The sequence below is a fragment of the Micropterus dolomieu genome, linkage group LG07 (assembly GCF_021292245.1).
Source record: "Micropterus dolomieu isolate WLL.071019.BEF.003 ecotype Adirondacks linkage group LG07, ASM2129224v1, whole genome shotgun sequence".
Taxonomy (NCBI): Eukaryota; Metazoa; Chordata; class Actinopteri; order Centrarchiformes; family Centrarchidae; genus Micropterus; species Micropterus dolomieu.
This window is the reverse complement of record NC_060156.1, coordinates 22,171,803-22,197,623: the sequence shown is the minus strand read 5'-3', so window position 1 is coordinate 22,197,623 and position 25,821 is coordinate 22,171,803. Positions and strand designations below refer to the sequence as shown.

The 25,821-nt window shown below is 39.7% G+C and overlaps 1 protein-coding gene across 1 annotated transcript in view; it reads right to left on the bottom strand.

Annotated features, from left to right (window-relative positions):
* neb (nebulin) overlaps positions 1 to 25,821 on the bottom strand; it is a 69,531-nt gene that overhangs the window by 28,685 nt on the left and 15,025 nt on the right. The window contains exons 20-96 of the mRNA XM_046053130.1: positions 25,584 to 25,697; positions 25,277 to 25,474; positions 25,019 to 25,126; positions 24,804 to 24,902; positions 24,542 to 24,646; positions 24,185 to 24,292; positions 23,730 to 24,041; positions 23,394 to 23,600; positions 23,168 to 23,272; positions 22,937 to 23,044; positions 22,536 to 22,847; positions 22,164 to 22,370; positions 21,916 to 22,020; positions 21,661 to 21,768; positions 21,245 to 21,556; positions 20,852 to 21,058; positions 20,650 to 20,754; positions 20,453 to 20,560; positions 20,050 to 20,361; positions 19,715 to 19,921; positions 19,513 to 19,617; positions 19,287 to 19,394; positions 18,883 to 19,194; positions 18,570 to 18,776; positions 18,369 to 18,473; positions 18,014 to 18,121; positions 17,590 to 17,901; positions 17,269 to 17,472; positions 16,341 to 16,445; positions 16,108 to 16,215; positions 15,703 to 16,014; positions 15,382 to 15,585; positions 15,116 to 15,220; positions 14,818 to 14,925; positions 14,414 to 14,725; positions 14,110 to 14,313; positions 13,868 to 13,972; positions 13,649 to 13,756; positions 13,128 to 13,439; positions 12,821 to 13,024; positions 12,598 to 12,702; positions 11,734 to 11,841; positions 11,299 to 11,610; positions 10,992 to 11,195; positions 10,775 to 10,879; positions 10,574 to 10,681; positions 10,166 to 10,477; positions 9,876 to 10,079; positions 9,569 to 9,673; positions 9,206 to 9,313; positions 8,773 to 9,084; positions 8,475 to 8,678; positions 8,233 to 8,337; positions 7,977 to 8,084; positions 7,572 to 7,883; positions 7,304 to 7,408; positions 7,052 to 7,150; positions 6,822 to 6,923; positions 6,569 to 6,676; positions 6,185 to 6,496; positions 5,972 to 6,076; positions 5,765 to 5,869; positions 5,557 to 5,661; positions 5,341 to 5,448; positions 5,101 to 5,211; positions 3,565 to 3,762; positions 3,122 to 3,226; positions 2,871 to 2,975; positions 2,631 to 2,735; positions 2,406 to 2,513; positions 2,174 to 2,287; positions 1,802 to 1,999; positions 1,325 to 1,429; positions 1,019 to 1,123; positions 801 to 908; positions 351 to 458; positions 120 to 227 (exon numbers count right to left, since the gene is read on the bottom strand). Coding sequence (XP_045909086.1) covers positions 120 to 227; positions 351 to 458; positions 801 to 908; positions 1,019 to 1,123; positions 1,325 to 1,429; positions 1,802 to 1,999; positions 2,174 to 2,287; positions 2,406 to 2,513; positions 2,631 to 2,735; positions 2,871 to 2,975; positions 3,122 to 3,226; positions 3,565 to 3,762; positions 5,101 to 5,211; positions 5,341 to 5,448; positions 5,557 to 5,661; positions 5,765 to 5,869; positions 5,972 to 6,076; positions 6,185 to 6,496; positions 6,569 to 6,676; positions 6,822 to 6,923; positions 7,052 to 7,150; positions 7,304 to 7,408; positions 7,572 to 7,883; positions 7,977 to 8,084; positions 8,233 to 8,337; positions 8,475 to 8,678; positions 8,773 to 9,084; positions 9,206 to 9,313; positions 9,569 to 9,673; positions 9,876 to 10,079; positions 10,166 to 10,477; positions 10,574 to 10,681; positions 10,775 to 10,879; positions 10,992 to 11,195; positions 11,299 to 11,610; positions 11,734 to 11,841; positions 12,598 to 12,702; positions 12,821 to 13,024; positions 13,128 to 13,439; positions 13,649 to 13,756; positions 13,868 to 13,972; positions 14,110 to 14,313; positions 14,414 to 14,725; positions 14,818 to 14,925; positions 15,116 to 15,220; positions 15,382 to 15,585; positions 15,703 to 16,014; positions 16,108 to 16,215; positions 16,341 to 16,445; positions 17,269 to 17,472; positions 17,590 to 17,901; positions 18,014 to 18,121; positions 18,369 to 18,473; positions 18,570 to 18,776; positions 18,883 to 19,194; positions 19,287 to 19,394; positions 19,513 to 19,617; positions 19,715 to 19,921; positions 20,050 to 20,361; positions 20,453 to 20,560; positions 20,650 to 20,754; positions 20,852 to 21,058; positions 21,245 to 21,556; positions 21,661 to 21,768; positions 21,916 to 22,020; positions 22,164 to 22,370; positions 22,536 to 22,847; positions 22,937 to 23,044; positions 23,168 to 23,272; positions 23,394 to 23,600; positions 23,730 to 24,041; positions 24,185 to 24,292; positions 24,542 to 24,646; positions 24,804 to 24,902; positions 25,019 to 25,126; positions 25,277 to 25,474; positions 25,584 to 25,697 — 12,534 coding nt within the window. The remainder of the gene's footprint in view (positions 1 to 119; positions 228 to 350; positions 459 to 800; positions 909 to 1,018; positions 1,124 to 1,324; positions 1,430 to 1,801; positions 2,000 to 2,173; positions 2,288 to 2,405; positions 2,514 to 2,630; positions 2,736 to 2,870; positions 2,976 to 3,121; positions 3,227 to 3,564; positions 3,763 to 5,100; positions 5,212 to 5,340; positions 5,449 to 5,556; positions 5,662 to 5,764; positions 5,870 to 5,971; positions 6,077 to 6,184; positions 6,497 to 6,568; positions 6,677 to 6,821; positions 6,924 to 7,051; positions 7,151 to 7,303; positions 7,409 to 7,571; positions 7,884 to 7,976; positions 8,085 to 8,232; positions 8,338 to 8,474; positions 8,679 to 8,772; positions 9,085 to 9,205; positions 9,314 to 9,568; positions 9,674 to 9,875; positions 10,080 to 10,165; positions 10,478 to 10,573; positions 10,682 to 10,774; positions 10,880 to 10,991; positions 11,196 to 11,298; positions 11,611 to 11,733; positions 11,842 to 12,597; positions 12,703 to 12,820; positions 13,025 to 13,127; positions 13,440 to 13,648; positions 13,757 to 13,867; positions 13,973 to 14,109; positions 14,314 to 14,413; positions 14,726 to 14,817; positions 14,926 to 15,115; positions 15,221 to 15,381; positions 15,586 to 15,702; positions 16,015 to 16,107; positions 16,216 to 16,340; positions 16,446 to 17,268; positions 17,473 to 17,589; positions 17,902 to 18,013; positions 18,122 to 18,368; positions 18,474 to 18,569; positions 18,777 to 18,882; positions 19,195 to 19,286; positions 19,395 to 19,512; positions 19,618 to 19,714; positions 19,922 to 20,049; positions 20,362 to 20,452; positions 20,561 to 20,649; positions 20,755 to 20,851; positions 21,059 to 21,244; positions 21,557 to 21,660; positions 21,769 to 21,915; positions 22,021 to 22,163; positions 22,371 to 22,535; positions 22,848 to 22,936; positions 23,045 to 23,167; positions 23,273 to 23,393; positions 23,601 to 23,729; positions 24,042 to 24,184; positions 24,293 to 24,541; positions 24,647 to 24,803; positions 24,903 to 25,018; positions 25,127 to 25,276; positions 25,475 to 25,583; positions 25,698 to 25,821) is intronic.

Here is a 25,821-nt window from a genome sequence, read left to right as displayed (position 1 = left end):
GAAGAACAGAAGGGAACACATGACATTGTTTCATCTGATATGTGTATCTGACATTAATGTAAATCTCCATCAACACTAATGTGTCTGGTGTCAACAATAGCAGAAGTGGGTTATCTTACATTGTTGATCATCTTGTTTGCATTCCTTGCATTGACAAAGTTGACACCCTCTGGATGAAGAGTGTAGGCCTTAGCCTTCATCATCTCGTAGGCCTCCTTGTACTTCACCTACCCAAATAAAAGTTAGCAAAGTATATGATTCAGTAAGATCAAAACTACATTAGCAAAAACGTTTAATCGCTGTCAAAAGCACAGGATAATTGGTTGATTCAAGACAGTGATAGTACTTACATTGCTGGTGACAACGCTGTTCATCTTAACCTGCTTGATGAGTGGGGTGTCATGGGGCAGGGAGTAACCAGTGGGCATGGAGGCCTTGTTTGCCTCCTTGTACCAGTTCTGAGAGAGGCCAAGACAACATGATGAGACAGGATGCATTTTAGCTTGAAAAACATACACACCAATACACAGAAACACACTTACTGACTTAACATAATTAGGTAAAAGCTGTAAAGATCATAGCTGAAAAAATACAGCTGTAAAAATGACACCAGTTTCAGCAAAATGATGATTATTTGTGTGTCCTAATACTGTTAACTATAGCAGAAACAAAAGAGTGCGTGTCTTTTGTTGGCTGTTCCTTCTATCCAGAATTTAAAAAAATTTTACAGTATACATAATCTACATATAGGACAGTCAATTCTAAATAAGTACACTGAATATTAAGAAATATTATCTTACATCACTCTGGATGTAGTTAGCCAGGCGTGCCCTTTCTGTCTCAATGGTAACAGCAGGAGCAGTGTTGGTGCCCTTGATATTGGCGTTGTAATCATAGCGGTAGTGCAGCTGGAAAAAGAGAAGAAACAAAGATGTGACTCAGAGGCCATGATTTTTTAGAAATGAAATATACATAGTAATGACCCAACATTGTTAAAAACATTAAAAGAGTCACTTACATCGCTCAGGTTCTGAGCATTCTGCTTAGCTGTCTCATACACTGGAGTATCTGTTACCACAGAATACTCCTTGAAAGCTTCAACACCTTTGGCTCTGTACTTGTTCTGGAATAAAAACACAACGACATGGCAATCAGCGTCGCTTTTGATTAAATACTAGTTAGTATAAAAAGTCTATAGAGGATTTCCAGGGAGGGAAAACAATGAAAGTTGTTTAAGAGGAATATAAAGATTAGCTAAACCAAATAACTGAAGAGGATATGGAAAGAAGGATAGCATCAGAATGAATATATCAGGTGTGCTAACCTCACTCTGAAGATCACCAGCATGCTTGACACGGATGATCTCTGGGGTGTCCCAGGCATAGCAGCCGATACCCTTTAGCCAGTTCAGGTCATCCTTGTAGAAGATCTGGGGAGAGCACACAACAAAACACAAGCTAAGTAACTTTGGCAGGTGAGAACGTGACCCTTTTTTATGCAGTATATGGACTGACTGACAAGCTAAAACAAAAAAAACATATACTAAGGATCCGAACTGTATTTTCACTTTTTGGGTTCTTACAAAAAGCTGGTAACTGGATAAAGACAAAACTTCTGATCTGTTCAAATCTAAAATGATCTTGGATGCTACAAAAATGCTAGATAACTAAGAAGGTATAATTTCATAAATGATACACTGACAAAATACGTGCAAGAATGTGGCTGTAACTTTGACCAATCTGTAGCTATTGAGGTTTCAAAGTAACAACCACAGAATAGCAAGCTGATGGCAGTTACTCACGTCGCTGAGCTGCTCGTTGACTTTGCGGGCTTGGACATAGACCTGCATGTCAGGGAGGCATATCCACTGATGCAAATACTTGCGATAGTGGATACCACTGACGGTTGACTGGGTGTTGCGGGCAGAAAGGATCTCCAGCATGTCTGGTGGGATGTGGTTCTTGGCCTTGGTCTTCTCATAGTCTGCCTTGTACAGACGCTATAAAGATGGACAACAGATGCTTCTTTCAGTACTCGCATTATGAATGCACAAACAGTTCGATGCATTTTAGCTGCTTGTTTGTTAAAACAGAGCTCTGTGTAGCTTCTGTATTCCTTATTAAAAGAAATGCAGACATGTGGAGGATGAAATTGCACAACAAATTTAACTTACATCTAGGACCAGCTTTCCAGCTTTCACACAGCGAGCAGTGGCAGGATCATCCTCAAGAGACTTGGGCAGACTGTAGAGGGATTTGAACTTCTCATAGTCCTCCTTGTACTTCACCTAAAGGGGCAAGAAGATTCACATTGTCTTTTGAAGGTCAAAGGCCAAACTCACAACTGAAGAAAATCCCAGCATAATAACATGGAATGAAATGAACAGAGTTCAAAGTTGAACTCACGCTGCTGAGAATGATCTTTTGTTGTTTGGCGTGTTTCAGGGCGTGTGAGTCATGTGGAATCTGGTAGCTCTTGGCTTTGATTTTGTCCCAGGCAGCAGAGTAGTTTTTCTGTTAAAAGAAAATCCAGAACACGATCAATATGTTGCGTGTGAAGATGCTGTTGACAAAGCTGACATCTTTAATCTCGTCGACGACTGAAAAAGAAATACTTTTATCTTCACTTACGTTGCTGAAGAAGTGCTTGAAGTTGTGGCATCTGGCATAGTCGTAGGTATCCAGAACGGTAGTATACAGGTGCTTCTCCTTATGATAAGCCTCCCTGTAGTTCAGCTGTCAATGATAATTTTTTTATTATTGCATTTAATTAGGCCTTTTAAACTGAAATATTATATATACATATATATATATATATATATATATATATATATATATATATAAATGGTTTTAGAAGTCCAGTTTACTCACATCACTGGCCCAGGTGTGACCCAGGACAGCAGTCACATAAACTGGGGTGTCTGTCACAATGGAGTAATTGTTGAATTCTTTCTTGGCTTCATCTCTGTATTTAAGCTATAAGGGAAGATGGTACATGGGTAAATTATCACAGTTCTGCAAAATAAATAATTTGTTTCTAAATGCCAGGATGGTCCAAAAAAATAACATCTTCACCAAACAAAATCTAAAGATTTCCTGTGATCTTCCATATTTTTACTCACATCACTCTGCAGCTCGTAGGACTTCTTGGCACGAACGATCTCTGGTGTGTCCCAGACATAGCAACCAATTCCCTTCATCCAGTTCAGGTCATCCTTGTAGAACACCTATCAAATGACAATAACAAAAAGCACAAATTAATATTTTCAATAATGGAGAGAAGATCTGGATTTTTCTATAATCTATTGCTTACAGATAACAAAACAAATCTAGTACAGGATATCCTGCATCAAGTTGAGGCACAATAAAAGAAAATCAACTGCTCTTACAATAGCGCTCAATTTTTGAAGACCTACCATAAGAGAGCTTTTATCAAATTACCAATTAACCACATAACATTTCTAAACAGCTGATGTGATATGAGACTGTCCAAACGGCTGCAACAGGACGTTGCACAATAAATAATCAAGTACAAGCAGCGGATGTGCAGTGAAGAAGGACCTACATCACTCAGAATCTCGTTGGTCTTGCGGGCACGAATGGCATCCTCCTGGTCAGGATGGCAAGTCCACTGGTGCAGGTAGGTACGGTAGAGGACATCGCTCAGCATGTCCTGGCACCGCTTAGCTACCTGGTTAGCGATTATGTCAGATGGGATGTGGGTCTTGGTCTTGGTAAGATGGTAGTCCTTCTGGTAGACCCTCTATGAAGATATGCATACCATGGAAAGTTATTGACATTTTCTTTAACAATATGAAACAAATTAACCTAAAAATAATCTTATGGGGATTATAACAAATGTAAATCCTACTCTCTAGAAATTAAAGTAATTCAAATGGTTAAAAATGCTACATGTAGAAGATCTGCAAGCTACACGTCTTGTGTCCTTGAGCCATATTTAATTTGAAGCACAGTTAACCTGGTTGTCCATTATTCTGATCACAAAGGTAAAGTCTTTATGTCCCGTGGTGCATGTGTTTTTTCGTTTCATGCTACTTTCTAGTTCTAGGGAAATCTTATACTTTGTATTTCACTCCATTTTTGACAGCTTTAGTTACTAGTTACAAATTATACTTAGGTTAGGTTACATTAGGTTAACTTTATTGTCCCCAAGGGGAAATTCTGTTTGGGCACAGTGCAGAGTTGCTTCATAAAAAAAAAAATTAACATTCACAAAAGACATCAACAAGAACCTGAGAAGCATCGACATGTTGTACTTCACAAGTGGAAAATATAAACACAGAAGAAAAAGGACTTTGTTGACAACATAGTTCCATGGATGAAAGTGCAAGCGCTAAAGTGCTAGTGTGGTTGTTATACAGCTTATAGAATATGATGTTTTGTTATAAATTATACTACCAAACAGTGTACAGTTAATCAATTAATCAAATAGCTGATAGTTGCCATTTTTCATGGAAAAACATTCCAGGGTTCCAGCTTCTCAAATGTGAGCATTTGCTGCTTTTCCTTAATTTAATTTAAAAAAATTTTTAATTATTCTGAGCTTTGTACTATTGGTTACACAAAACAAGCATTGTGAAGGTGTCACTACGGGCTCAGGGTTATTGTGACGGCATTTCTTACTATTTTTCCACTATGACTATGAATTATTAATGTTTACAAACCGAACAATCAGTCGAATATAAAGAGAAAATAATAATTAGTTCAGTTCAAATATTATATAATGATATAATGCATAATAGTACAACAGCCATAGGGGCCATTTTCCGTGTTGAATACTTTTAGTTTTAATATTTATTAATTTACTTACATACTTTTAGTAAGTAACATTGTCAAAGCAAGACTTTTGCTTGTAATGGAATATTTTTACAGTGTGGTAAGTACTTTCACTTAATAAAGGATCTGAATACTTCCTCTACCACTCAACCAGTCCAGTTGCCCTTGATTTAACCATTCTTGGATAACTATGACCCGGATGACTGAGAATCTTCACAAACAACTTCTACTGCAACTGGCTTTGCAAATGTACGAAGATGCCTTGATATATAGAATAAAAGGACAATTATTATGAATATCTTACCAGTGCCTTGTTCTTCTCCTGCTCTCCACAACGCATCACCTCAGGGAAGTCCACTAGAGTCCCAGCCATGTAGTGACCCTTGGCCTTCTCATGGGCATCCTTGTACTTGACCTATTAAGATCAGGAATAATAATAAAAGTCTCAATTTTGTTTACATACTGTAAGACAAGAACATGAGTCCATGTGCTTTTGCCTTATCAGCAATGACTACTATTATGAAGTGAGTGTGAACACACTCACATCACTAGCGATCTCCCTGCCCTTCTTGCCAGAGAGAAGTGGGATATATTCATGGTTCAGCTGGTAGCCTGTAGCCTTCGACCCATCCCATTGTTGTTTGTAGAGTTTCTGAAATCACACAAAGCAGGCAAATGTTTATACAATATATGATATGCAATCAACAAACACACTAAATTAATAAAGAAAGTAATGAATTGGCTAAATATTTTACATTACCTCACTGATGTTCTTAGACACCTCCCTGCTGTGGGCCAGTTGAGGAGTGTCATCTGATCCAATGTAATGACCCTTTTCTGCATTGAAGGTCTCTTTGTACTTCAACTGTGGTAGGAACAGAATTTTAGATTTGATTATTGTTTATTAGTACACATCTCAAGATTTAGCAGTTTAAATGTTTTGATATGTATAAATGAGTTTTACATACATCACTGAGGTTGGCAGCATTTATCTTCGCCAGGACAATTTCAGGGCGGTCCACAATCAGGGTGAATTTTCCAAAGCATTCCTTGGCATTCTTCTTGTAGAGCCTCTGTAAGTAAAATTACAGCATCACAAACTGCCACAAAAATGTCAAAACATGCTAAAAGAAAATAGTCACATCAAAAGACTCAATGTAATATAGTAAACATACTTCGTTGAGAATCTCTTGGGCCTTTTTGACCTTGACGTGGTCAACAGACTCAGCTGCCATCCAGCCGCAGCCACGAATCCATTCCATATCAGCCTTATACACAAACTGAAGACAGAAACAAATATACATATTAGGAAAATAAGATATAAGTTTCTGTCAATATATTGTATAAATATAATGATTAAGTCCAAGGTTGGTGTGATTAGCACTCACATCGCTTTGAAGTTCATAGGCTTTGCGGGCCTGGATGACATCGTTAGAGTCTGGCATACATGTCCACTGGTGCAGGCGGGTTCTGTAGTTGTCATCGTTGACTTGGATCTGGCATTTCTTGGCCAGTTCAAACTGCAACATATCCACTGGCAGGTTGAATTTGGTCTTGGACTTGTTGAAGTCTTTCTTGTACAGGGCATCACTGGCAATCTTGGCTGAGTTCAGAGCCAGCATCATCAGAGGGTCGTCATTGACACTGAGGGCTCCGATGTGGTGGCCCACCTGCTTACGGTATCCTTCAAGGTACTTGTGCTACAGGACAGACAGAAGTCATCAATGTTCTTGTTATGAACGAAACAGATGAAACATTGTCCCACTACTCACTTGACTCTGCACTTTCGACGTCTGGATGCACTGCTTGATTGGTACAGCATCTCCAGGCATGAAGTAGCCCGTGGCTTTGACCTTATCCCAATCTTTGGTGTACAGTTTCTGCAAGAAATGGAAATAGTTATCATATGCTTATGAAAATCTATTGTTTGTCAAGCTGATAATAACCGAGGGTACGATTGGTATAGGACAAAGTATTGTTGAACTGACATATGTAGCAAATACCTCCCATGAGGAGTCATCTTACCGGGTGAACGTTCTTAGCCACCTCTCTGGCTGTGGCAAGACCTGGAGTGTCCACCAGTGAGAACTTGGTTTTGTCCTGGTGCCAGGCCTCACGATATTTGGCCTGAACAGAGTGAAATGTCCAAACTCAGTTAAGATGAGAAAAAAGTAAAATCTGCCATTACTACTATTCTGTCAGGTGGTTTAACTGAATATCTAAACAGCCTCTGAAAAGCAGAGAGTAACCCTCACCTCATTGAGGACCTCAGCAGCATTCTTGGCACAGACCAGGTCGACTCTGTCAGCTGGAACTGTGAATTTCTGCTCATCCAACTTGACACGGTAGCCTCTCTGTAAAATAGTAAGAAAGACTTGTTTGATTTTGAAGATACATTTGATTTTTCTGGCTTAAATAAATTCTGAAGATTTTTTTGAAGATGTACAAATGTATATAGATGTTTGATTTTACAAGTACATACAAAGTAAAATCATAGTCACGCTTACCTCAGCCAGGGCCTTCTGTGCATTCTTCACCTTAATAACATCAACACTTTCATGTGGTATCCATCCACATCCACGTATCCACTCCATATCAGCTTTGTACACAGCCTGAGGAAACAAAACGGGCATATGTGTTTAGGTGTTTCCATGACACTAAAAATGTACATGGACAATAATCCCAATGTCAGCTTTTCTTGGGATAAAATGGGAGTACAGAGTATGTCATCAAAAGATCCAAGAATACCATCCCTGATCACTACTATAAACCTACATCACTCTGCAGGTCGTAGGCCTTTCTGGCTTGGACCACATCAGTGGAGTCTGGCAGACAAGTCCACTGGTGCAGGCGTGTGATATAGTTGGCATGGTTGACTTGAATCTGGCATTTCTTGGCCAACTCAAGACTCAGCATGTCCACTGGCAGGTTGAACTTGGTCTTGGACTTGTTGAAGTCCTTCTTGTACAGGGCATCACTGGCAATCTTTGCTGAGTTCATAGCCAGCATGATCAGAGGGTCGTCTTGCACGCAGCGAGCACCGATGTGGTGGCCGACCTGCTTGCGGTATCCCGTCTTGTACTTATACTAAAAGAGACGAGACGATAGAGTTGATGAAAAGTCAGAAAGTGTCACATTACGAATCTATTGTATTTAAGCAGTGTCTATATTTTTTCTTACGTCACTGATGATATCTCTGGAAGCTCTAGCCTTTAGCACAGAGATAGCATCCTCCTTGATATGGTAGCCTTTGGCCTTCTGGTCATCCCATGCCTTTGTGTACAGTTTCTGAACAGAACAAGAAGTATGATCAAAAAGACAGCACATAAAAACCACAGTAATCATGTGCTGATTGAATAATACATTTCAACAAATAAGATATTTATTCATTTTTTCAGATATACCTGGTACAGTACTTGTAATAATACAAACTTACATTGCTGATGCTGATAGCATTGGCCTTGGACAGTTCAAAGGTGGGGGCGTTAGGTGGCATGTGAATGGTGAGCTTGTCTTTATCCCAGACTTCCCTATATTTCCTCTGTCAGAAAGAAAAAAAAACAAGAAAATGAACTTCTTTATTTTGACACACTCATGTATACAGATGATTGGTCAAATTGTTTAATGTTAAGTTTTAAGTTCACTAGAGAAGGCATTTAGCAAGATTCTATAACGCACATCACTGATGATGTCAGCGTTTTGCTTGGACAAGACGATAGCCGGGAGGTCAACAACGCTGGTGAACTTCACAGTGCTTGGGTGCTGGCGGTAGAGCCTGTCATTGAGAATAGTCTGGGCATTTCTAGCTTTGATGACGTCCACAGAGTCCTGTGGTGACCAGCCACATCCTCTCAGCCACTCCATATCAGCTTTGTATACGGCCTAAAAAACAAATATCAGTTTTAAACCCACCAAACACTGTTCTCTCTTACTTCATCAGCTATCAACAAGCCTGCAATACTTTAAATGTACTTACATCGCTCTGTAAGTCGTACACTTTTCTAGCCTGAACCACATCACTTGAGTCTGGCAGGCAGGTCCACTGGTGTAAGTGAGTTCTGTAGTTAAAGTCATTCACTTGCTGCTGGCATTTCTTGGCAAGTTCAATTGTCAGCATGTCTACAGGCAGATTGAACTTTGTCTTGGTCTTGTTGAAGTCCTTCTTATAGATGTTGTCACTGGAGATCTTGGCTGCATGAGCCGCCAACATAATCAGTGGGTCATCTTTAACACTAAGGGCACCAATGTGATGGCCACACTGCTTGCGGAAACCAGCCTTGTATTTGTACTGAAAATTTGTGATAGAAATATGTTGATTAGTTTGAAATCAATGCAGCGAAAAATTAAAAAATGCTGCATAGTAAAATTCAAGGGAATGTGAAAAAGTTTAAAAGCAAGTACACACTTACATCACTGACGATGTCTCGGGAAGCCTTAGCTGATAAAACAGAAATTGCATCTTTGGGAAGATAGTACCCTTTGTTTATGGTGTCCATATAGCCTTCACGATAATATTTCTGGGGAAACAAAAATAATGCTGTCAGGGTGTCTGATATATGCATTGTGTGCTATACACCGTAATAACTATAGAGCAGACAAGTTCCTTTACACTAGAGTAAAAAGACAAAAATTACAGGGCAATGTCAATCATTTTTCAAACTTAACTTAATTAACTGATTCAGATACATAAAGCCAGTTAACAATTACTGATATGATAATAATCTGTGAGGTAGTAATTGGTTATACAACTACATGAAGAGGTAATGCATTACCAGACTGTTGTTTAATTTATTCTGCTTGGCCAGGATGATTTCTGGTGTATCAGGCATGATGTGAAGGTTGGTCTTATCCTTCTCCCAGGCAGAAATATATGCTTTCTGTAAACAGCAGATTAACATGTTTTAGTAAGACATGATTTTATTTGAGTCTAAAACATTATTATAAAGCAACACGGCTTTGTCTAAAACAAATGATCCTCTTTGGTGTCAAACAAAGGGAAATACTGAAACATTTGGTATAATATTTTCAGAGTTACACGATATTAGTCAAGAAACACAAAATAAGATGCGCTATCTCTACCTTGTCCATGATCTGGGCGTTGGCCATAGCAAGGGCATATGGCATGTCACTTGTCTTGGCAGTAAATTTGAAGTTGCTGGGATGCTGACGGTACTTCCTGTCGCTCAGGATCTCTCCCGCTTTCTTGGCTTTCTCCACATCAAGTGAACCAATTGGCACCCAACCTGTTCCCCTGATCCATTCCATGTCAGCCTTGTACACAGCCTAGTCACAGAGGGAGAAAAATGGAAGTCAAACAGCATTTTCTTCCCATGTTATGGAAACACATTATAAGAAATTTCAATACTCACATCACTCTGCAGGTCATAGACTTTTCTGGCCTGGACCACATCATTGGAGTCAGGTAGGCAGGTCCAGTTGTGCAGATGAGTTCTGTAGTTGAAATCGTTGACTTGGATCTGGCATTTCTTGGCCAGTTCAAGATTCAGCATGTCGACTGGCAGATTGAACTTGGTCTTGGACTTGTTGAAGTCTTTCTTGTACAGGGCATCACTGGCAATCTTGGCGGAGTTCAGTGCCAGCACGATCAGAGGGTCGTCATGGACGCTAAGGGCTCCAATGTGGTGACCAACCTGCTTACGGTACCCAGTCTTGTATTTGTACTGTGTAGAGAGAGTAAAGTGATAATTAACAAAATAATATACAAATTAGCACAAGTCAATATCAGACAGAAAAGCATTCAGTTATATGTTACGTACATCACTGATGATCTCTCTTCCACGTTTGGCAGCAACAATAGACACAGCATCAGGCTTAAGGTTGTAGCCCTTTCTGAAGATCTTCTCAACATCTTCCCTGTATAGTTTCTGAAAAAGAAATGTAATTATATATGAATTATAAAATGAAAATCATTATGGCTATAACATTGATATGCATACAGAATACTAACTTAAGTTTACCTTACTGATGTTGTAAGCATTAGCTTTAGAAAGCAAAAGCTCAGGTAGGTCAGGGGACACATGATTCTTAACCTTGTCAGCCTCCCAAGCAGCAATGTAGTTTCTCTGTGGTGAGAAAGAGAAAAATAAAAATTACACAAATTCTAATCACTGTAAAAAGATTGAACAAATTGTAAAAAAAATATAACAATAAATAAAGGGATATGATATTCTTCACCTTGTTGATGATTTCAGCATTTGCTTTGGCTAAGACCATGGGAATGGAAGTCATGTCAGATTTATATTTCAGTTTGTCTGGTTTCTGCCTGTAGAGACGGTCACTGAGAATATTTGAAGCATTCTTGGCCTTCAACACATCAAGTGAACCAATGGGGACCCATCCTATCCCTATGACCTCATCCATGTCAGCTTTGTACACAGCCTATTGGGAAAAGCATATTCATGTAACAATAAAAAGAACAAAAGCACAGGGGACATGGCACAATATTTTTGAGATATGATGACTATGTCACAGGAGGACTCACATCACTCTGAAGATTATAGGCTTTTCTGGCCTGGACAACGTCATTGGAGTCTGGCAGACATGTCCACTGGTGCAGGCGGGTGATATAGTTGGCATGGTTGACTTGAATCTGGCATTTCTTTGCCAGCTCGAGATTCAGCATGTCCACTGGCAGGTTGAACTTGGTCTTGGACTTGTTGAAGTCCTTCTTGTACAGGGCATCACTGGCAATCTTTGCTGAGTTCAGAGCCAGCATGATCAGAGGGTCGTCTTGCACGCAGCGAGCACCGATGTGGTGGCCGACCTGCTTGCGGTATCCCGTCTTGTACTTATACTGATAATATCAGCAGAAAACATTTTATGTTAGAACTAGAATACCTCTCACATTATGTCTAATACCAAAGTGTCACTCAAATAAATATAATATATAGTATATGGTACAGTCTGAGTCACTCACATCACTGATGATGTCCCTGGAGGCCTTAGCAGACTTGACAGAGATTGCATCCCCAGGGAGGAAATAGCCTTTCTGGATGGTGGCCTCAAAACCTTGTCTGTATTGTTTCTGAAATGTAGGACATACAGTACATGATAACTTGTGTTAACCATTTTAACAAATGGAGGTGTAATTGTGGCTTATAAGGCTTGCAGTAGGGCTTTGCTCAAGGGATCACATTCGTGTAATAATCATCATCTAGCTGCTACTTCAAGTAAAGTCAGTGAGGCAGTGATGGGGACACTGTGCTGTGGGAGCTGCTGTCCTTCGGATGAGACGTTAAACCGAGGTCCTGACTTATTGTGGTCATTAAAGATCCCATGGCACTTATCGCAAAGAGTAGGGGGTTCCCCGGTGTCATGGCAAAATTCCCAACCTGGCTTTCACCATCTGGCCATCTAATCATCCCCCATAGTAATTGGCTCAATGTCTCCCTCCCTCTCTGTCTCAAGCCCTCTCTGTGGTGAGCGTTCGGGCGCTAAATGGCTGCCGTGCATCACCCAGGTGGGTGCTACACGTTGGTGGTGGTTGAGGTGAGTCCTCCCCACTTCATTGTGAAGCTCTTTGAGTTTCCATGATAAAGCGCTATATAAATGTAATGCATTATTATTATTATTATTAATAAGAGTAATGTGAGGCTTAAAGTGGTTAATAAGTACACACAACAAACAGATTTCCAAATTCTGTGAAAGTTATTTTAAACAGTTAGAAGATGCTGGCACCTTTAACACAAGAACAATCTAATTGACATAGAGATAACCACAACTGCATACCGGATAATATAGGGGCCATCTTCTTATCACGTGCAATAAAAAGTATACTAACCCTGCTCATGTTGATAGCATTCTGCTGAGAGAGGATGATCTCAGGAGTGTCAGGGTTGATGTGCAGTTTGGTCTTGTCCTTCTCCCATGCTTCGGTGTAGAGACGCTGGAAGAAAACACAATTAATCCCAGTTTTATTGCAAATCAAGATAATCATTTTATAGTATTAGCCCTTTCACACAAAAATTCATTTGCATTTTACCCAAATAATTTATGAATTTTACCTTGTTCATGGTCAAAGCATTATTCTTTGCCAGTACAATATTCATGGCATCTGTTGTGCTGGTGAAGGGAACAGTGCTGGGGTGCTGGCGGTACTTCCTTTCACTCAAGACTTCTCCAGCCTTCTTGGCTTTCTCCACATCAAGTGAGCCAATGGGGACCCAGCCCAAGCCCTGGAGCCACTTCAGGTCAGCTTTGTAGACAGCCTATGAAGCGCAGTAACACAAATTTCAATTCCTGACATTCTTGGTAGTATGAAAATCAAATAAAAGACTAAGACAAGCAAATTAGCAGGGAAGCTACACTCACATCACTCTGTAGGTCATATGCATGTCTGGCCTGGACAACATCACTGGAGTCTGGCAGACAAGTCCAGTTGTGGAGGCGGGTGATGTAGTTGGCGTGGTTGACCTGAATCTGGTTCTTCTTGGCCAGTTCAAACGCCATCATGTCCACTGGAAGATTAAACTTTGTCTTGGACTTGTTGAAGTCCTTCTTGTAAAGAGCATCACTGGCAATCTTGGCTGAGTTCAGAGCCAGCATGAGCAAAGGGTCGTCCTGGACGCAGCGAGCACCGATGTGGTGACCAACCTGCTTACGGTATCCTGTCTTGTACTTGTACTGGAAAATTTTTAAAATAATATCATTGTTTGTTAACAGTTAAAAAAAACATGTTTTGTACAATGTGCAAAGTAAAACAACTATTTACTATTGGCAAACTGTAATTAGTCACCTCTACTAAGATACACATCACATTTATAATATAAGGATCATTACAATTTACTGTGACTTTTCACTTTTCAATTAAATAACAAAATCAGACAGCTTACATCACTGGCAATGTCTCTGGAGGCCCTGGCTGCGATAATGGAAATGGCATCATTGCGCATATCGTAGCCCTTCTTCTTGGCATCTTCATTTGCCTGCTTGTACTTTTTCTGTAAACAAACACAGTCACCTCAAATAAGTTACATATATAAAACTAACATGGAGCATAATCCTTAAATAAACGATGCTGTACCACCCTTACTATTTAATTTTTTACTTACCAAACTGTAGTTGACATTGTTTGCTTTGGCTAGAAGAACATCCATAGAGTCAGGCATGATGTGGATCTTCATCTTCTCCTTCTCCCAGGCATCCATGTATGCTTTCTGCAGTCACAGAAATCAGCAACATGAGAATTTACTTACATTAGAACGCTGAATTTATATGATTAAATATTTTCCTTATCATATCCTTAAGTAGTCGATAGAGTTGTTTGATATTATACAAAATGATTATTTCATACCTTGTTCATAATCTGAGCATTGGCCTTGGCCAAAGCCATCGGCATGTCTTCAGTGGTGCTTTTGAATTTGTAGTTGCTTGGGTGCTGACGATACTTCATCTCACTCAGGATCTCACCGGCTTTCTTTGCCTTCTCAACATCCAGTGAACCTATAGGCACCCATCCAATACCCTGCATCATCCTCTGATCTTCCTTGTAAACAGCCTGGACAAAACAAAATTATGTTTTTATGTTTCAACACTTAAAAAATATACATTAATAAAATCAAAAACTTTCTAGTATAAATTCAAGGATTCATACTCACATCACTCTGTATGTCATATGCATGTCTGGCCTGTACGACATCACTGGAGTCTGGCAGACAAGTCCAGTTGTGGAGGCGGGTGATGTAGTTGGCGTGGTTGACCTGAATCTGGTTCTTCTTTGCCAGTTCAAACGCCATCATATCCACTGGAAGATTAAACTTTGTCTTGGACTTGTTGAAGTCCTTCTTGTAAAGAGCATCACTGGCAATCCTGGCTGAGTTCAGAGCCAGCATGAGCAGAGGGTCGTCCTGGACGCAGCGAGCACCGATATGGTGGCCGACCTGCTTACGGTATCCTGTCTTGTACTTGTACTGGAAGAAAAATTAAAAACTCAGTTCCATGTTTACATGTATGGCAATAAATGTATGTAACTGTTTATCATTGGAATAATCAGACAGCTTACATCACTGGCAATGTCTCTGGAGGCCCTGGCTGCGATGATGGAAATGGCATCATTGCGCATATCGTAGCCCTTCTTCTTGGCATCTTCATTTGCCTGTTTGTACTTTTTCTATAACCAAACACAAATGCCCCACATATATAAGCACATGTATTCTCAAATAAGTAGAACTGAGTGATAATTAAATAAATATGTATTGATAAAAGAAAAAAATATTCTAATGAATATACCATATCTTCAAGCCCTAATTTAAAGTAATCTATATATTTTTTTCCCCCTAAATGTTTTATTTTTCACTTACCAAGCTGAAATTGACATTGTTTGCTTTGGCTAGAAGAACATCCATAGCATCAGGCATGATGTGGATCTTCGTCTTTTCATTCTGCCAAGCTTCAACGTAGGCATTCTGCAGTAATAGAAAACAACAATATGCAAGTTTATTCATATTCTGAACTCTGAAGGAAGCATTTTTATGAAAGGAAAATTTCCTTATCATATAAGGAGTTCAAATTAGTCATTTTGTATCATTTACACCTAACAGAACTTTGAGGATTGATGAATTCATACCTTGTTCATAATCTGAGCATTGGCCTTGGCCAAAGCCATCGGCATGTCTTCAGTGGTGCTTTTGAATTTGTAGTTGCTTGGGTGCTGACGATACTTCATCTCACTCAGGATCTCACCGGCTTTCTTTGCCTTCTCAACATCCAGTGAACCTATAGGCACCCATCCAATACCCTGCATCATCCTCTGATCTTCCTTGTAAACAGCCTGGACAAAACAAAATGGTTTTATTATGATGAAATATGTTCAAAATTTTTAAGAAAAAATATTAATCCATACACAAAATAACCTCCCTCAGTACGCATTTTTTAAATTCATACTCACATCACTCTGTATGTCATATGCATGTCTGGCCTGTACGACATCACTGGAGTCTGGCAGACAAGTCCAGTTGTGGAGGCGGGTGATGTAGTTGGCGTGGTTGACCTGAATCTGGTTCTTCTTGGCCAGTTCAAAGGACATCATGTCCACTGGCAGGTTGAATTTGGTCTTGGACTTGTTAAAGTCCTTCTTGTAAAGAGCATCACTGGCAATCTTGGCTGAGTTCAGGGCCAGCATGAGCAAAGGATCATCCTGGATGCTGCGAGCACCAATGTGGTGGCCGACCTGCTTACGGTATCCTGTCTTGTACTTATACTGGAAGAAAAATTAAAAACTAAGTCCCATGGTTATATGTACAGTAATACATTTATGGTAAATGTTTATTATTGGTATAATCCAACAGCGTACATCACTGGCAATGTCCCTGGAAGCCCTCGCTGCAATAATGGAAATGGCATCATTTCGCATATCGTATCCCTTCTTCTTGGCCTCTTCATTTGCCTGCTTGTACAGTTTCTGTGTAAAAAATAAAAACACAAGCAAACTTAAGCATCTTTTGCAAAATTATGGCATAATATGAGGTATGTTGTTTCAAAAGGTAGAACTTGAGTTTTTTAAGAACATTTTTGAGAAGGACTCACCTCACTGTAGTTGACTTTGTTTGCTTTGGCCAAGAGAATATCCATGGCATCAGGCATGATATGAATGGTAGTCTTGTCTTTCTCCCAAGCTTGAGTGTAAGCTTTCTGTAAAGTACATTTTTTGTTAAATTTCCATATACAAATTTAACATTTAGAAGAAGATTTCTTTGGTTTTCATTCATAATTAAATCAACACTGATCTTAAACAAATGCTCCGCTGATAAAATTACGCTGCTCCTGATTGTGATTTATTTATCTCATCAAACAGAGAAGATTTTTGAGTCGGCTGGAACTTTTTCTCAGTTTTGTACACATACATTTGGGATCTAAATCCTATTAAATGGATTACAACTATACTGAATAACAAAGGCCCAAGGCTGCAGTCATCACAAAAGAGTCCTCCTCAGATCTGTTTTCTTTAAGTAGATGCATAAAACAAGGTTGTCCTTTATCACCGTAGTTGTTTAAATTTATTGTCAAACCTTTCACTTTGTGTGAAAGAGAAAAAACAAATATTTACGGTTTAAATATCACTGATAACGAGCATGTACTATCTCCTAAGGCAGATGACATGATTTTATTTTTCACAGAGCGACAGAAATTGCGGCACTTTTTTTAACATAATGGAACAATTCAGGAGATATTTGGATATACAATAAATTTGAAAGAATCAAATGTTTGTCTGTTGCACATTCCATTTACTCAAATGTTATAATTTTTTTGGCACGGGGTCATTTCAAGTATTTTAGAAGTTTTAATACTCTACAGTTAAATATCTTATTTTAAGGAAATTACACTCATCTATTAAACAGGGTCAAGCTCATTTGATAAAGCGATCTACTTTGTTTCCATGCCCTCTGCCTTTCTTATGTTTTATATGAATAAGGAAATAAGGAAATGAAACACAATAAAATGTTAAATTAAATACCTTGTTCACTATCTGGGCATTGGCCTTGGCCAAAGCCATCGGCATGTCTTCAGTGGTGCTTTTGAATTTGTAGTTGCTTGGGTGCTGACGATACTTCATCTCACTCAGGATCTCACCGGCTTTCTTTGCCTTCTCAACATCCAGTGAACCTATAGGCACCCATCCAATACCCTGCATCATCCTCTGATCTTCCTTGTAAACAGCCTGGACCAAACAAAATGATTTTATTATGATGAAAGATGTTCCAAAACTGCTATTACTAATAAAATATACATAATAAACATGAAAACTTTCTAGTATAATTCAAGGATTTATACTCACATCACTCTGTATGTTATATGCATGTCTGGCCTGGACAACATCACTGGAGTCTGGCAGACAAGTCCAGTTGTGGAGGCGGGTGATGTAGTTGGCGTGGTTGACCTGAATCTGGTTCTTCTTTGCCAGTTCAAACGCCATCATGTCCACTGGAAGATTAAACTTTGTCTTGGACTTGTTGAAGTCCTTCTTGTAAAGAGCATCACTGGCAATCTTGGCTGAGTTCAGAGCCAGCATGAGCAGAGGGTCGTCCTGGACGCTGCGAGCACCGATGTGGTGGCCGACCTGCTTACGGTATCCTGCCTTGTACTTGTACTAAAAAAGCAAGTGCAAAAGTTTTCATAACCAAACTCTAGTGAGGGGGAAAGCATGAGAAATAATATATATAGTTGGAGTACAGGATAGAAATAACCAAACAAACACTTACATCACTAGCAATAGCAACGGAGGCTTTGGCAGCCTGGACTGCAATGGCATCAGCGCGAAGATTATAGCCTTTCTTCTTAGACAGTTCATTGTCCAGTTTGTACAGTTTCTGGAGAAAGAGAGACAGCGAGAGAGAGAGAGAGAGAGAGAGAGAATACATTTTTATAAAGGAAAGCATGTCTACTTCCAAATGTACAATAACTTGAAGTGATGTACCAATTTCCTGTCTGTCAAGATCAAAGCCTTGTGGTTACCATGGGACGTAGGATTTACTTTTCATTACAATTCATGACAGATTACAAATCATGAAAATTTGTGAGGAAATTGTGCAAAAAAATGAAGGTATCTCACAGTACCTCACTGTAGTGCCTCTTGTTCTCTCTGGCAAGAACAATGTCCATTGCATCAGGCATGATGTGGATTGAAGTCTTGTCTTTCTCCCAGGCTTTGCTGTAGGATTGCTAAAAGCAAAATGTAGTTGTTGGTTTGATATCATTAGACATAAACGTTAGGGAAGAGCTTTTTGTGTTATTTTCATAGCAAGTCCTATCTAGTACCTTATCCATTATCTGGTTGTTGGCAGTGGCCAGTGTCAGATCCATAGAATGCATGTCCTTAGTGAATTTGAAGTTGCTAGGATGTTGACGGTATCGGCTCTCACTCAGGATCTGTCCGGCTGTTTTTGCTTTCTCAACATCCAATGATCCAATAGGAACCCATCCTATTCCTTTCGTGAAGCTTTCATACTCACTCTTGTACTGGTTCTGAGGGAGAATTTTAACAGCAATGGCATTAAAACATCTAATTAGGTACTGTAAAAATTTAAATTCTATAATTAATTTTAAGATGATTAACTTAGACTCTACATACATCACTGGCAATGAACTGCATGTTACGGGCTAGTTGCAGGTTCATGGCATCAGGTAGCACAGTGTAGTTGGAGTTAATCTGCTTGTAACCAGCATAAGTCTGAACAGCAGAGGCATGCTTGGCATGGACCACACTCATCATGTCTACTGGGGTGTGATACTTCAGCTTGGCCTTGTGGTAGTCCTTCTTGTAGTTCTTGTCACTCTGCAACTTAGCCACCTCCATGTAGTGAACCAGCAGAGGATCGTCCTGGAGGCTGCGGAAGCCAACATGGTGGCCTCTGGCTTTCTCATATGCCAACTTGTACTTGTACTGTAACAGTAAATAAATACTTAATTACCATGCATGGTGGGTTGTGGTATATATACTTATTGATATGGTACAATAGGTTATTTCCAACTTACATTACTGGCAATAGTGGTACCAGACTTGGCAGCCAAAATTGGGATGGCGTCTGCTTTGAGGTGGTAGCCCTTATTGGCCATCTGCACAACACCGGCTTTGTAAAGTTTCTGGAAAAGAGTAATATAGCAGTGAAATAAAAATGTGATTACATTCACAAACTGATCACCATTAAACATATACAGTATCAACTAAAAGCTATAGATTTAACAGTTTAATACCCCTTACATTGCTCATGTTGAGGGCATTAGCCTTGGCCAGGACAATTTCAGGAGCATCAGGCATGACATGGACTGTCAGTTTGTCCTTCTCCCAAGCCGCAGTGTATGCTTTCTGTAAATATAGACACCAGAAAAACAAATGAATGACGCATGGGAACAACAGTATTTATATTTTGTGATCCTGCACTGTCCATGTGAAAATGCTGTACCTTGTTCATGATCTGATTGTTGGCAGTAGCCAGAGCCAAGTCCATGGAGTCCATCAACTTGCTGAACTTAAAGTTGGATGGATGAGTGCGGTACTTCTTGTCACTCTGAATCTCACCACCAACTTTAGCGGTCTCAACTGCAAGTGAGCCAATTGGGACCCATCCAGTACCCCTGATATAGTTGTTCCATTCAGACTTGTAATCACACTAAAAAGAAATGTAAGGTCTCATGAATCAAGGAATCATATTACAATTATTAATTGTTATCTGCCTTTATAAATGGACATAATTATTGAGGGAATAGCACAGCATGTATTTTAACATTTCAAACTTACATCACTACACTGGGTGTTCATGGTGCGAGCCAGCACTAGGTTCATGGCATCAGGGAGAAGAAAGTAATTGTGCTGGATCTTTCTGTAACCAGCATAAGTCTGAACAGCAGAGGCATGCTTGGCATGGACCACGCTCATCATGTCTACTGGTGTGTGATACTTCAGCTTGGCCTTGTGGTAGTCCTTCTTGTAGTTCTTGTCACTCTGCAACTTAGCCACCTCCATATAGTGAACCAGCAGAGGATCGTCCTGGAGGCTGCGGAAGCCAACATGGTGGCCTCTGGCTTTCTCATATGCCAACTTGTACTTGTACTGTAAGACATAAATAAATACTTGTTTAGCATGTATAGTGGGTTATAGCATATAAAAATTCTTGACTTGGTACAATTTATTTACAACTTACATTACTGGCGATAGTGGTACCAGACTTGGCAGCAACAATTGGGATGGCGTCTGCTTTGAGGTTGTAGCCCTTATTGGCCATCTGCACAACACCGGCTTTGTAAAGTTTCTGTGAAAATATATAAAAGATATGAATCAAACACAATACAATAAAATACTATTAGCAAAGAAATTAAATAATGTAAGCTAAAGCCTTACATTGCTCATGGTGATGGCATTAGCCTTGGCCAGGACAATTTCAGGAGCATCTGGCATGACATGGACCATCAGTTTGTCCTTCTCCCAAGCCGCAGTGTATGCTTTCTGTAAATATAGACACCAGAAAAACAAATGAATGACGCATGGGAACAACAGTATTTATATTTTGTGATCCTGCACTGTCCATGTGAAAATGCTGTACCTTGTTCATGATCTGATTGTTGGCAGTAGCCAGAGCCAAGTCCATGGAGTCCATCAACTTGCTGAACTTAAATTTGGATGGATGACTGCGGTACTTCTTGTCACTCTGAATCTCACCACCAACTTTAGCGGTCTCAACTGCAAGTGAGCCAATTGGGACCCATCCAGTACCTCTGATACAGTTGTTCCATTCAGACTTGTAATCACACTAAAAAAAAAAACAATGAGATTATGACGCATATTAGCTCTGAAGTTAAGATCAATGACCATTATTTCCTTAATCTTTTTGCCCAATGAATGAAGCATACAATGTAGATTCAGAGTAGTAGCATTACAAACATGGGTTTGATCCTAAAAGACACAATTCACTGATAAAACTACCACTGCCACTTACTTCACTTGACTGGACATTCATGTTGCGACACCGCTGCAAGTTTAAGTTATCAGGCAGAAGAAAGTAGTTGTGAGGGATCTTTCTGTAACCAGCATAAGTCTGAACAGCAGAAGCCTGCTTGGCATGGACCACACTCATCATGTCCACTGGTGTGTGATACTTCAGCTTGGCCTTGTGGTAGTCCTTCTTGTAGTTCTTTTCACTCTGCATCTTAGCCACCTCCATGTAGTGAACCAGCAGAGGATCGTCCTGGAGGCTGCGGAAGCCAACATGGTGGCCTCTGGCTTTCTCATAGGCTTTCTTGTATTGGACCTAAAAGATAAAGAAAAATGAGTTAGTTACCTGTAGATGATAGACTGTTTTTTTTTAAAAATGTTGAATTTGAATGTGTTCAGGTAGATTTATAATCTACATACATTGCTGACAATGTGTCTGCCTTGCTTGGCATGCAGAATAGGAATAGCATCAGGCTTCATGTCGTATCCCTTGGCAATATCTTCTAGCCACTTGTGCTTGTAGTGACTCTGTGGGTAAATGTTAAAGTGTTACAACAATGTATTGTACACAGATGACTTGGCATATCAGGCCATTCATATTCATTTGACTTGCATATTTGGGTGATAAAACAGTATCAAACTTTTCTTTTTTCCATAAATGCATTGTTCTCTAACCTCGCTAAGGGTCTGTGCGTTGAATTTAGCTTGAAGGAACTCAGGGCTGTCAGCTGGCAGATGATAGGTGTGCATGAACTTCTCACCAGAAGCTTTGTATGAAGTCTAATGGGAAGGAAAAATAAGCATAAAACCTGTGAATTTTTGTAAGGTTCTAGCAGGAGAAGTTCCGATATGCATCAATATTTTAACACATTTAAAGAGATTTAAAGGTATTTGATCACATGTAAAAAATAAGACAGTCTTACGTTGTCCAGCTGCTTTGTGTTGGCCAGAGCCAGAGCCATGTTCATGCCATCAGTCTTGCTTGTGAATTTGAGAGTGCTGGGATGCTGGCGGTAGCCTATTTCAGCCAGCGCGCCTCTAGCAGTTTTGGCTTTCTCAACATCCAGAGAACCAATAGGGACCCACCCTAAGCCTTTAGAGTAGTTGCTGTAATCTGACTTGTAGACATTCTGTGGGTATAAAGAGAAAGCATTTCTCTCACAATATCTAGAAGAGTTTACATCATCACTGTGCATAATGCTTTGCAACTATGTAAATAATCCATTTATTTATATAAGCACAAATTATACTAGCATTACACCATGGTAGCATATAAGTGAAAAGTGAGAACATACATCACTCTGAATCTCCATCATGCTGCGACACCGCTGCAGGTGCATGTTGTCAGGCAGAAGAAAGTAGTTGTGAGGGATCTTCCTGTATCCAGCCATGGTCTGAACACCAGAGGCATGCTTGGCGTGGACCACGCTCATCATGTCTACTGGGCTGTGATACTTCAGCTTGGCCTTGTGGTAGTCCTTCTTGTAGTTCTTTTCGCTCTGCATCTTAGCCACCTGCATGTAGTGAACCAGCAGAGGATCGTCCTGGAGGCTGCGATGGCCGACATGGTGGCCCTTTGCCTTCTCATAAGCCAGTTTATACTTGTACTGTATAAAAGAAAAGCATTAGGTATGAATAGCATTGTTTAATTTAGTAACATTTGATTAGCATTATTATTAGCATATTCACAACTTACATTACTGGCAATGTCTCTGGAAGATTTTGCTGCAACAATGGGAATGGAATCTTCCTTCAAATGATGTCCTTTGAGCAGATCTTTACGATGAGCATAGGTGTAGTAATTCTAAATAAAATGATCATCAGTGTTATGTTACAAATATAGTAACAATTAAATTTCTATATACAGTTTAAAAGTACACAAAGGCTGAAAGATAATGAACAAATAATGGAAGAATCTGCAACTAACCTGGCTGATGTTGACAGCATTGTATCTGGCTTGCATCAGTTCAGGGGCATCAGCAGGGAGATGGTAAGTGTGCATGAACTTCTCTCCACTGGCCTTATACTCTTTCTGCATAATAACAATGAAGGGATTGGTTTATGTCTATTCTGAAAAGGAATTCAAAGACTAAAATCTAAAACTGATTATTTTTAGAGCAAATGAAGAAGTTATTCTGTTTCCTCCTTCTCACCACATTCAGGATCTTGGCATTGGCCTTGGCCAGCTCCATGTTCATGGAGTCAGTGACACTGGTGAATTTGATGGTGTCAGGGTGCTGGCGGTATTTTTTCTCATCCAGAGCTGCTGCTGCTGCCTTGGCTTTTTCCACCTCCAATGAACCAATGGGAATCCAGCCAGTTCCCTTGACCGAGGACTCATAATCCAGTTTATAGTTAACCTGGAAAGTAAAAGAGATAAGTGAGAATTGCAAAGTTTCAGCCCTGTGGAAACACAATCTTTTAGCCATGACATAAAGTATTTACCAAAATTATAACACAAAAGACCCTAAAAGTGAAATTAAACTTACATCACTGGCATTGAAGCTCATGGTGCGAGCCAGGCCCAGACTCATCGAGTCAGGCAAAAGAAAGTAATTATGGTGGTGCTGCTTGTAGCCAGCAAAGGTCTGCACTGATGAGGCATGCTTGGCGTGAGCCAGACTCATCATGTCTACTGGGGTGTGATACTTCAGCTTGGCCTTGTGGTAGTCCTTCTTGTAGTTCTTGTCACTCTGCAACTTAGCTACCTCCATGTAGTGAACCAGCAGAGGATCGTCCTGGAGGCTGCGGAAGCCAACATGGTGGCCTCTAGCTTTCTCATAAGCCTTTTTATACTGAACCTAGAGGTAAAATGGCATACACCATCCCTAATTATTTAGCATTTAAAGAATTTTAACAAGTATATGATGCAACAAGAAGGGCATGTTAAAATTGAGTTTGCACATGACCCTCAGAAGTTGGTTCAGTCTTTTAGGAAACTTACATCACTGACAGCATGTCTTGCAGCTTTGGCAGCAATAATAGGAATAGCATCAGGCTTCAGGTCATAACCTTTAGCAATTGTCTCCTGCCAGGCAAGTTTGTAGTAGTTCTGAAATGACAGATTACAGATTAAAAGCAACAACAAAAAAATCCAAACACTGAATACATTTAGCATGGATCCACTACATATTTACATGCACACACACATTTGCACCTACAGTATATGTCAGTGCAAATGAATGAATATTAGGAAATTAATTTAAATGTACCCAAAATGATTGCTTAAAAAGTGTACTATGAAAAAATATTTGGTTTATATGACTCAATAAAGTGATCTCTCAGTATTTCCTTGCCTTACCTTGCTGATGTTGTATGCATTGCACTTGGCCTGGAGCAACTCAGGCACATCAGGAGGCAGAGAGTACTTCTGATGGATCTCCTCCAGACCTCTCTTGTAGAACAGCTGTAAGGCAAGAAAGCAATGAGGGCAGAAGTAATGTGTACTTAGATCAAAGTAAAGATAAAAAACAATCTTCTCAAAAGTTATCTGAGAAAAAAAGTGAACCAAAGTGAAAGATTTCTTTCTGCAGAATTAACAGTGAGTGTGACAGTAGACTCACATCACTCCTCTGAAGCTGGTTGACTTTGGCCTGCAGTGTGTAGGGGTGGTCGTCAATCGATGTGAAGGGGATCTTGTCTGGGTGTTGTCTGTATTTTTTCTGTAGGAAACAAGTAGATTAACGCATATCCTACCAACTATGAAAAATGTCCTTTTTTAATGTCAAGAGGGAATTTGTAAAGAGGGGAGACCGAAGCAATGATGTTGTGCACATACCTCACTGAGGATCTCACCAGCTTTCTTACACTTTTCCACATCCAAGGAGCCAAAGGGGACCCATGGGGAACCCTTGGTATAGTTGTTGTAGTCGGACTTGTACTCATTCTGAGATGCAGAAAAAAATTAAATGGGGTCACTGAATACATAATTAATCTCAAAACAACCGTGCAATTATATATACGTTTTATATTATGATTATAACAAAAAACCACAGTGCCAACAATAAGACGTTGTGTAAAGTCTGCCTATACTTACATCACTCTGGATGATGTTGGCTTTCTTGGCCAAGTCCAACAGCACACTGTCATGGGGAAGGAAGAAGTTAGTGCTGACGCTCCTATACCCAGCCATGCTGGCAATCCCCTGGGATTTCTTGGCCAAGGTGACTGACATCATATCCAGTGGTGTATGGTACTTGGTCTTAATCTTTTCATAGTTCTTTTTATATTCCCGCTGTGGAGATATCAGTAAGAAATTGTTTAAGAATGCCCTCTTATCTCAGGTCTAATACATTATTATTAAGGGACATAATTTAGAACATCACAGCAACCTATTGACTCACATTACTCTGTATTTTGGCCACATGAACAGAGTGCAAGATCTTTGGATCGTCATTAATGCTGAGAGCTCCAACCATCTGCCCTTTATTCTTCTCATACTCTTTCTTATATTTAACCTGCAAATAATAGCAAAAGGTTATTAATTAGTAGATTCATTAAAAAAAGTAAACGTGTACTAAAAGTAACGGAAATACAAAGCACTCAAGAAATACTGAAATCATAAAGGCTGATATTGCAGCT